Source organism: Miniopterus schreibersii, assembly GCF_964146895.1.
Source record: "Miniopterus schreibersii genome assembly, chromosome: 2".
Taxonomy (NCBI): Eukaryota; Metazoa; Chordata; class Mammalia; order Chiroptera; family Miniopteridae; genus Miniopterus; species Miniopterus schreibersii.
In genome coordinates, this window is record NC_138102.1 from 134,218,972 (window position 1) to 134,230,175 (window position 11,204).

At 37.3% G+C, this 11,204-nt stretch overlaps 1 protein-coding gene across 6 annotated transcripts in view; it reads left to right on the forward strand.

Annotated features, from left to right (window-relative positions):
* TAFA2 (TAFA chemokine like family member 2) overlaps positions 1 to 8,914 on the forward strand; it is a 416,091-nt gene extending 407,177 nt beyond the window's left edge. For all 6 annotated transcript variants that reach the window (XM_081130399.1, XM_081130400.1, XM_081130402.1 and 3 more), the window contains one exon: positions 6,779 to 8,914. In XM_081130399.1, coding sequence (XP_080986525.1) covers positions 6,779 to 6,790 — 12 coding nt within the window. In that variant the 3' untranslated portion in view covers positions 6,791 to 8,914. The remainder of the gene's footprint in view (positions 1 to 6,778) is intronic.
* Positions 8,915 to 11,204: the final 2,290 nt, after the last annotated feature.

An 11,204-nucleotide genomic window follows, 5' to 3' on the forward strand; every position in this document is an offset into this window, starting at 1 on the left:
ATCTTAATTTCGGGGGTCATGTTCTATCTGATAAACCAAAGTGCACGGTGGGGTCCAGGGAAGGCGGAGGAGTGGGAAAGTTTTAAGTTTCTTTACTGTCCCAAAGAAATGTATTAACTCCCCAGGCCGAAACGTGGGACTGTTTTGCTAGCAGGAATGTCACCCAGAGGGGAGCCGCTGATCTGCTTCCGAGGGGGTGAATGTGTAAGTGGCAGAGCAGACAGCCGCCTGTTTCCACGCATCACGCCGACGAGTCGGCGGCAGGCGCCCTAGACAGTCGCAGAGCTCCGGACGGTGCGGGCCCACCTGCCCCCAGGACTCATTTCCAGCAAGATCGTCACGTGGACAGCACAGGAAGCTGAGAGCCATGGGCAGATGTTGTATTTGTGGTAAAAGCTCATTAATTCTGCATTCAAATATAACGAGCAGGCTTTTTAGAAAAATGAAGTCTACATAGGGGTTTTCCCCCTGATGAACTTAGGCGGTCAGGACAAAGTTTTATCCCATGTGAACTGGTCCTCCTTAAGGAAAGTCACAGTGGCTTAGAGAAAGAAGGGAATTGGACGCTCACGGAGTCCAACTGACTCGCTTGGCAGATATGAACCCTGGAGATTCAGAGATTTTTAAGTGATTTGTCCCAATTTCTAAAGCTACTAGCAGTTAGTAACACTGGTATAAAACTCATCAAAATAAGGCCTCCTCTTCCTCTCCCTCTCCCTCTCTCTCTCTCCCTCTCTCCCTCTCCCTCCTTGGTTATGTTCAGTGTTCTGGTTCTCTCCAGAAATCTAGGAACGTTGTATGCCATTTTCTGCTTCCACACTGAGTTATACCTAAATACTCTGTTGTTTGAAATGACTTTTGTCCCAATCACCCAAGGCTGTTAAATTTTTAAACAAAGTATAGAACAGATAACAAGGTCATTTAGTGGAAATGCTGACTCTAGCTGAAGTACTAAAGAGATGACCTTTGGTGCCCCCAATGTTAAAATAAACGATCAGACCAATTCAGCACTACTCACTCTAAGGAAGGAAAATTAAACTGCGGTGTGAAAATGCAACAGTTTTCAGGGCTGTTGGAATCTCCATATCACCATGAAAGTAAATTATAGGCTTATTGTTTATATAGGTGGTATGCTTATGAAGGTAATTCGTACGTCACAGGCTTACAGTGCCTCATTTACACCTCGAAACTGTCCGGTGGGCTCGCTATTGAATGATTAGCCCGGACTGACAGGTGTCTTTCACTTTGTAATACGTCTCTATATTAGGTGCTTTAAGATGGGACAAGTGCATCCATGTAGTTACGACCAACTCAGTGGCAGATTTTCTTGAGCTTAAATGAGAAAACCTGCTACTGCAGAGTAATTATGTTTTAATTGCACATTTAATACACAAAAAGTGAAGTGAGAGCTTAATTCATGTACTTGTAAGAACTACATTAAAAAATACATTAACAGTGAAGCAGCAATTATATTCTATGCAAAGAAAAGTGCTTTCAAATCAGCATTCAGGATTATAAAGGTATTTTATTCTTCCTTTCACCTTTATCAAATAAGTTGAATTTATTTATTAGAATGTTAGTTTGAAATGGTGCCTATTTGTGATATAACTAAGGAGCTGTATTCGAAAGACTGGACACGCACCGCATTTACAACTGCCACCTCCTTTCGGAAATAATGCTACATATTTGGTGCCTTCCAGTTGCTTAAATAAAGAATGTTCATCAGTCCAAAAGTAAATGTTTCCCTAATAACATGGGTATCCTAGTGAAAATTTAACTTCCTATAAAATGAAATTGACTTGTAATGTTCATCATGCATTGTCTCCTTATTATTGTGTGTATATGATTCACTTACAGTTGCAGGGATGTAAATACTATTCAACAATTCCTCATAATAAGATTTTAATGACCACACTGAAGAAGAGAACATATTACTTTGTGAATTAAGCTAATGATATAAGATTCATGCTGATGCTGTGGAAATTAGGCAGCGATTTCACAATTTTATGTAGGCTCGCAAACTGAAATGACTGAGGCTCAAAAACCCCCCTCAAAGATAAACAATATCAGAGGCACCATCAATAATGAATAAAGAAATTTACAAATCTTCATGTTGTTTGGCATCATTGTACCACATTTATATTTTTAAGCCCAAGTAGTTAGAGTGCAGTGCTAATTTCCTAAATACTTGTCCTACGTGCCAAGTCTGATGGCAGCTGGTCCATTAGAAAGACAAAGAATTAATAAGAATGGAATTATGTGCCTGTGAAGACTAATAACATATGCTCAGAAACAAGTAGGGGCAAAAAGTAGGAATTCCATGCATTCAGATTTCTAGGAATGTATGCATATGAATAACACTTACCACTGTGTAGTGCTTATTATGTGCCTAGAACTGTTCTAAACACTGGACATATTAACTTCTCAGCTCACACAATGCTATGTCACAGATATTAATTAAAGATATTAATATCTTTGTTTTACTCAAGGTCATGTACGGAGATATCAGCAGAACTGAGCTTAGCTTAGCTTTGAGACACATCTCTGTCTCGCCTTGTCTGAAAAGACAGTCTCTCTCCCAAAGTTGTCCAAAAGAGTGGTGCTCCATTCTAGATTCATGGCTTTTATGACTGACAAGAATATGAAAATAAATAATTGCAAGATGAGTTACTATAAGACACAGAAAATTAACTTTTAAACTGGGTCAATATTTGTAGAGAAATAAGAAGTAATGCCCCCTCCAATGTGTGTCCTGTGTAGTATCATTTGTGTCTGTCTTTGGCAGTTACTACTGCTATCACCTCTTAATATTTAAAAAACATTTAGCCAGACACTTTGCAGGGACTATCTGATTTAATCACAGTAGCAAACGTATAGCATAATACCATTCTCATATTAACACAAGGGAGACTATGGCTCAGGGAGTTAAATTTATTCAACCCCATAGTGTTAAAAAGTTATATAAGGCAGATATCTGAACTCAAGCAATTTGCCTACAGAGCCCACACTGTTTGTCAATGTGCCTCTCACCATATGTTGTCTCCCATTGATACCTTCTCAACATGGCTTGAATGGGGGGGGGGAATTTAGACTCTGTAAATGATTTTAAAGCTTTATAAAAGCATCTTTTACACATGGGGGCAGAATAGATTATTGAATTTTTTTCCTTTTAAGCCTTTCTAGTTTATCTTAACTTGAAGATAGCCGAGGATATTTCATAATATAAAATGAGATGTGTATAATAGTTGACCACTTGACTGCAAGTGTAACGAATATTACATATGCCATACACTTGGTTTTATTTTCTCAATTTCAATTGGTGATTTAAGTATAAATTTAGTATAAAATTAAAAGACATGATTTTAGTATACATTTTTGAGAAATCTAATCAGGGCCCTATAATAGATTTGTTGGACTGGGAGAAATAAACGGACTCTCTCATCTTAGAGAATTAGTGCCTTAAAAAAAATGTTAGCAAATTAGTTTCTTCATCCTGGTGAATCATTACCAAGATAACTTTGTGCTTGTGACTAGGAAAGCTGTTATTATTGTTATTATTATTATCATTATTGCAATTTGCGCGGGTTCAGCAGCCAAGTAGATTCACTTAACGAATCGGTGGTGTGCAGCACACACGCAAATAACATTTCCATAAATAAGAACAGCTGTGTGAAATATTGCCGTTGGAAAGGCAAATTTACTGAGACAGTGATTATAGCCCATGAAGCTCTAGGCACAACCATCATTGTAGGGCCATTTCTCTCCCTCATGCAGTATTTTATGTCTATTGCCCTCAGAACCAGAAGACAGTGCATTCATGGCTGCAAATGCTATTTCCTCTCCTGTAAAACTGGTTTTATTACAACCTCCTGCTTTTAGTTACTGAAAACTTGCTGAAAATCCTCCCTAGAATGTAAAACTTTTACTATTTGGCCTCTTCCAAAAAGATACAGCTTGAGTGAAAAGAGAGTAAAATTTAGGTTCCAAAAATAAGGCAATGCTTAATTTGGTATATTGAAAATTACTTTTAAATGACAAAAAAAGTAAACATTGGATTGTATTAATATTGCTCAAGCAACTCTTCAGTAGCAGGAAGTGCCAGTTTACAGTCTACAAAGGGTAAAGTGACATTGGTTTTGCCCTCACTGACATGTTAGAATTTAAACTTGAGTCACCTGGACTTATTTAATGAGCATATAAATCAGAAAAGGGTTGTCAACATTTTGTGTATTAAATTTTAGACAGTAATTTTATTTTAAAATGTTATTTGGATCTTATGTATTAGGTGATGAAAATTGGTGATAATGTACCTATATTCAGAATCATCTTCCACAAATTTTTAAATCTTGGGTTTTGCCATTTCATTTGCTACAAAATCTGGAGGTGTCAGGGAGGGTGTTGATACGTGTTCGTATTTCTAGAACATTGAAAAGGGAAAGTTATTACTTAGCCTTTGTTTGAATTCCCTGAGTGTAATCCTGTGACTTGTCTGTTAGTGTGATCCTTTCATTCTACTTTTAGTGGCTCTCTTGTTAAAGATTTATGCAATTAAAAAAAACACACTAACTCATGCTTTTGTTTTTATAGTATTTCAGTCATCAAAGCTGGTTGTTTTCATAAACATAATATTTGATCCTTGCAGCACCTGTGAGGTTAACAGGGCCATCCCCCCTTTTTACATATGGAAAAACTGAGGGTCCCAGAGGTGGCATGACACGCCCACTGTGAACAGTATTACTGCCACACTGACCAAATCCAGAATGCTGAGGGGCATGGTCTTCTGATCAAAATCAAATAATTTGCAGAAATCAAATCTAAAACAATTGTCCACTTTCATCTGATATTAGAAACAACTTATACCCTACTCTTTGCCTCATAAAATGTGCTAGCATATGTTTAGGATCAATAAACAGTATTTTGTAAAATTAGAGTGTGAAAAACATTGCCTTAATTATGTTTCAATCCATTGCTTCTTTTAGTAAGGTTTAAATTTGGGTTTCCTAGCAATTATTTTAGCAGATAGAAACTTAGTATAATAAGACTATGCGCTTACGATATTCCTGATGGTATGGATTGTATAATTATACTTATATGTGTGTATCTGTTTGTGTGTATACTTATATGTATTCTCTGCCGCAATGGAGAAGAAATCTGGTCCAGGTACATAAGCCTTTGGTATTATACTGTCAATTTGGATGCCTATGTTTTAAATTCTTCGACAACAAAGCTTTAAAATATAATTAGTTGAGAGAGTCACTCCTGAGATTTATATAAAGTGGAAGAAGGAAGAAAGCTTAGCTTGGAATGAAAATGTAAGAATGCATCTATCATACCAACCAGTAGATGGCCTAGGAACTGGGCTTGAAGTGACTCAATAAGACACGCCACTCAGTCACGATATCGTGGCTCCTCCAGTTCCCTATGTGGAAACCCTACTGAGCCAAACCACTTACTCTTTCATAGTCTCTTTCCCTCCCTCTCTGCATCACTTCCTCTCTTCTCGTGTTTTTCCAAGCACTAGTTTTAGAAATACGGTCTTATATCATGCTTCATAACTTTTCCTACTAAGAACTTTCAGAAGAGGCAGGTGGATTTTTCTCAGCCAATGAAAATCAAAGAATTGTTCAATTAATGTTTATCAAGAAAGTTGATAATAAAGTTTTCATATTTTTCACTATCATCAGCTATCTCCATTAGCAGTCTGTGACATGTCTGTAGAAATAGTCCTATTTCCTTCCCATGTTCTTATGCTGACACTCAACATGGAACCTACGTAAGATGACCACTGGACGGCAAATTGATAGTGGGTTGCTAAGATTTCTCCTGCTCCTAGAATCTCTGGAGGTCAGAGAGCCTGTTATGCTTATGCTTGTGATCTTCCATCCCCAGTTCAGTTGCCCCCAGAGCTCCTCTGTGCATGGGAGTAAGACGTTTCAAATGCACAGGCCGAGGCTCCTTCCTCGCGAGTGAGGGCTGGCCAAAGGGACACAAATAAGATGACTGCCTCTGTACAGAAAATACATTTTTGAATTTTACATCTTCCTCTTGTGGTATAATTTGGGACTAGCTCTGGTAGAACAAAATCTAGAGCTAGCTGTATTTTTTTGTTTGTTTGTTTAGTTTCTCTTTTTCATAGTCGGTCAATAAACAAAGCAAAAGAAAAATAGCCTTTTTGTAAATGTTTTAAGAAAGGGCAGTAACTATGTCCTTTAATGGAATAAAACCAAAGTATCCACAGTAATTTTTAAGAATTCTGTTTTTGTTATAACCATTGCTAGAAAAGTACTGTTAGGCAACTCTAAACACCCTCATGAATAATTAATTTTCCTGAAATGTAATAGAGTCAAATAAGCACTCGATTTTTAAACTACTTCAAGAATGGATTTTATGGAGCCAAATCCCAAGGGCTGGGATGATGTGTTTTGGTCTCTGGATTCTGTCCACCAAGCCTGTGCCAAGAACAGGAATTCCAGACTTATTCTCTGAGTCTGAGAGGGATAGCACCAACAGCTAAGATTTTCCTGGTCTCAGTTGTAGTCATTTAGATAATTCTGCAAATGGCTCAAAATATACTGTGAAATGATAAAGAGAAAAATATGAGTGTATTTTTTAATAAGCTGGAAACACCTGAATATGTTAGTTTTTAAAAATTCAACAATTTCATATAGCAAATACCAGCATTTTGAATTATATATCAATCTTGGGCACTAAGTTGTATTTGGCATTTTAAGAAGATAGCTATTTTATGAAATGATCCCATTTTCTTCTTGCTTTGTAGGTAACCCACTAACTAAGAACCAATCAAGTGACCCTCAAGGCTGATTACGTGGAACATACGCAGAGAAACTCAACTTCTGAGGCGATCTGGAAGGAAGATTTTTATACTGCTCTGAAGAGGCTCTCCAGACTCATTTCCAAGGGATTTTATGGCTCGTAATCAGCATCTTCTTGAAATGGAGACTTTCAAAAAGTCAGACTTGAACTTCTTTGTCATGAAGACATCCTCGGATTTGAACTGTTCAACTTGTAAAATTGCACTTGCTAAAAGAATTTGAAGTGGCCATCTGAAGAGTTGGCGTTTCGGGGGGGATGTCAGAGACACTCGCCTTTTGGGCTCTTGGCTCCCAACATGACTGCTTTTCCTGTTTCTGAGAGTCTGCCGAGGGCACTGGCCTTCAGTCATGGATGTGCTCCTGGGTCTGGTCCTGTGTTCAGTGGCTAGTGGGACTGTACATGGCTTTAGTGACATTTCCTTTGCAAACTTCTCCTCTGGCATGGTGTGGACTGAGATCGTTTTGTTTGTATCCTAATCATGGAGCTCTAAAAGCCTACATGTTTTAACATCTTAAAGTTGCTTTTGTTAAAGGAATGGAAAAATATATCCATTGATAATAATTATTGTTGGCAAGTAATAGTTACCTGAATACATCAATCACATAAGAATGTATAGACTAGCTGACATGTTTCCCTAAGGCTGACACACTGCTGCAGCTCTCTGCCAGTTAAATAGGTAGTAGTTAGAACTGAATTACCATTTTCATTATACGCTATTTTGTGCTTCTAGAGTACCTCTTTTTTTTTTTTTTTTTAAAGTGGGCTGTTTTCTTTCCTTTTTATGTTTACTTTTTTCTTTCACAGAAATCAGCAGTGAGCAGTCAAGTATTTGGTTAGATAGCCTTCAGTTTCAAAAACGGCCAGGGATGCATGTGGGTTTCTGATTTCTTAGCTTGGAAGATATTCACTTACATTTCTTTAAGTATTTTTTTTAAACTGTCTTTTCTATCTCATTTTAGAAGACTGTCTCTTGCTTGATCCCAATGACTGTTTGAATGCTCTTTGTCCAGTCTGTTGATAAAATAAATTGTTCATTTTCCTTGGTCTCAAATTTATAAATATTTGCTAATAGCTGTCCCATTGAAACAGTTTCTTGGTCACTTTTTGCCCACAGTTTTGTAGTCATTTTCACATTTGTGGTTTTCGGTTCTACAGGAAAGTCTTATAAATATTTAAAGGCCTTAAACATGTATGTACCTTTTTCCCTAAGTTATTACAGAATGTATAATTTTATACTGCATTTGTTTCATTAAGGATGTGAAGGGAGGGAAGAATGGAAGTTGTAAAGCTATTCAGTAATAATATTGTATAAACTTACAGTTTGAAGGGATGTAAAGAGAAGGACTTCTGTGTTTTCTCATCTCAGAAGGATAGGAAGATACTTCAGACAGTGTGCTATTAGAAGTTCCATTTTGTTAGAGAAGGTGTGGACATCTTTTGTGTTTCTAAATCTCGCTGATATGGCCAAAAAGGTATACGTTGGTTTCCATGATGGAGGCTGAGCATCCTGAAGGCCTTTGGTCTGTTAGTTGGTAACAACTTTCAGAGACTAATACATTACCAAGATCTTTTCTGGGCAGAACAACTGAAAACGTTAAAATTTGTTTAAAAGTTGAATGTGTAAAGTATGCTTTTGACATTGAACTAAAGTATACTGCCCTACAAGTCAATGAAATGACTTCTTCCTTTTATTTCAATTATGCATAAAACTAATTAGATTGCTCTAAGTGGATTTTTCAATGGTTCAATACTATATGAACTCGAAGACAGAAATAACAGTTGTGCTGGAGTTTCTGCATCAATTATATCATTAATTTGTTTGGAACAAAGAAGAAAACCACATTATTTTGGAAATTATGAATTTGTCCTAGGTTTGTTTGAAATTATAGGTCATGCCTCTCATTTATTAAACTATGTCCTTTAAAACAACACTGAAAATTCTGTATTATATATAAGTGTAATACATGCATATCAATAGAAAAAAATAAATGGAATTTCAAATATACTAACTAGATTATTCCCAGTAGATTAATGTTGTGACTATTCAGAAAAGGTGAATAAAATTGGGATACAAAATGGACTCTCTTTCATGAGTTACATTTGGAGAATCTTTTTTCTAGTGTTTTATTTTAAAATCACTTCAGTTACAATCCAGGGAAAACCTCTGAATTCATGTGGAAACTGACATCAGTTCTTCAATCTTTTAAAAATAAAATCCATGGCAAATCTTACAACTTACACAGGTTCCAACGTTCAATAGTTTAAGGTTCACAAGAAGCTATGAGAACTACAGAGGACTCTGTACCCTTTCTTGATCAACCCGCAGCGATAACATCTTTTAAACTGTAGTCTTGTCGGCCGAGGATCTGATATTGGCTCAATAGTACTATTAACTCAACTACAGACCTTATTAAGATTTCACCAGCTCTCACATGCGCTGTGTGTGTGTGTGAGAGTGTGTGTATGTATGAGTGTGTGCGTGTGTGTGTGTATGAGAAACTTAGCTCCTGCCCACTGTAGTACTCCAGAACATGGGTTAGAGTATGAGATATGGGTCAATGAGTGGCTGACTTGTGATGACTTTTTGAGGTTCTCTATTTTTGGAGTAACATCCTATAGCTTTGTTTTACTCTGTTTTTACATATTCTTGTTGCCTTCCATGAAAACTTCTAGTTTTTCTTTTGTTGTTAATCCTCACCTGAGGATATTTTTCCATTGCTTTTCAGAGAGAGTGGAAGGGAGAGAGAGAGAGAAACATCAGTGTGAGAGAGACACAACTCTTGGTGGCCTCCCGCACACACCCTGACCTGGGCCTGGGGTCGAGCCTGCACCCGAGGTATGTGCCCTTGGCCGTAATCGAACTGAGATCCTTCAGTCCAAGGGCTGATGCTCTAACCACTGAGCCAAGCCGGCTAAGGTGAAAACTTCTAGTTTTAACACCAGACAGGATCATATATGACTTTAAATTTGCTATTCGTTTTAATGGGTAAGAGGAGATCTGAGAATCTGTGTCTATGGCTGAGTTTAATCCTGTTCTTTGCATCAGCCAAGTCCTGTGCTACTGTACTCATGCTGTTCACGTGGACCGTAACATTTAATACACTGTAGCTAATAGCACATGATTAAACGGGACTTTTTAAAAGTTTTAATTATTTTCTCAATTTATAGATACATCAATCTGAAAGAGCAATATATGCAACAATATCAAATAGTATTTTTCATTATCCAACCCTTTCTCGTTTTGACTCACTTAAGTTGAGAGAATTAGAATGATGGCAGACACTTTGCTTATAGAAACTGAAATGTTGGGGAGACATATACTGGGCATTTCCTGCTTCCCTTACCCACGTAGAGAACTCATAGAACATGACTACTTTTACCAAGGTAAGAGTTTGTCTGTCTGCCTTCCTTTCCTGCTGTTCTTCCTTTCCGCCTTCCTTTCTTTCTGTTTTGTATATAGAATGCCTTGAAAAAGAGTGGAGGTAGCAGATATCTTTATTGCATTGACTTGCACTGAGAGAGACTGTAAAAAATAGTGTAGATATTACAATTATCTGGCACTTAACTGACCATTATTAAATTCTTACCAGGCACAAGCATATTTGGCTAGATTGAATTTTGGAGTTAGCTGAAGTTTGGCCTTAAAAATGGCCTTTAAAACCAGTTCAGTAAATATTTTTCAGCATCCTACATGTGCACTATGCTAAGCAATAGAAAGTGGGTAGCAGAAGACTTATAAGTATTTCATATTTGTTTTGCTTTTTCATATCTGATTTTATTATATTGCAAATTACTAAATAGTATGCACTGTTTTCAGTCTTTTTTTTTCCTGGATGGTTTTGTTGTACAAAGTGGTTGGACTTTATTCTAGAAGCTATATGAGCAGGACAATGCATGTCCAAAGTTGTGTTTTATAGATGTTAGCAAACCTGTGATTGAAAGTCTTGAGAGAGGTTGTGAGCTTGAAGAAAAATTCAAAGGGACTAAAATAAAATAATCCAGTAGAGAGCTAATGTGGGCCTGAGTTTGGGCTATTACACTGAGGAAAATGTGAAACAATAGGTATCAATCCTGGTTGCAGTTTAAATTACTTGTAGTTATTAAAATTATCCATGCCCTTGTTCTACCCTCTGAGATTCTCTTAATCATCTAAGGTTAGAGTCTGGGCGTGGGTGGGTGGGTGGGTGGGTGGGTGGGTGTGGGTGTGTGTGTGTGTGTGTGTGTGTGTGTGTGTGTGTATTTCCTAATTGTTACCCCAGGATATTCTCTCCATTGCTTTTCAGAGAGAGGGGAAGGGGGAGAAAGAAAAAGAGGGAGAGGGAGAGAGAGAGAGGGAGGAAGGGGGAGAGAGAGAGAAAAAGAAACATCAA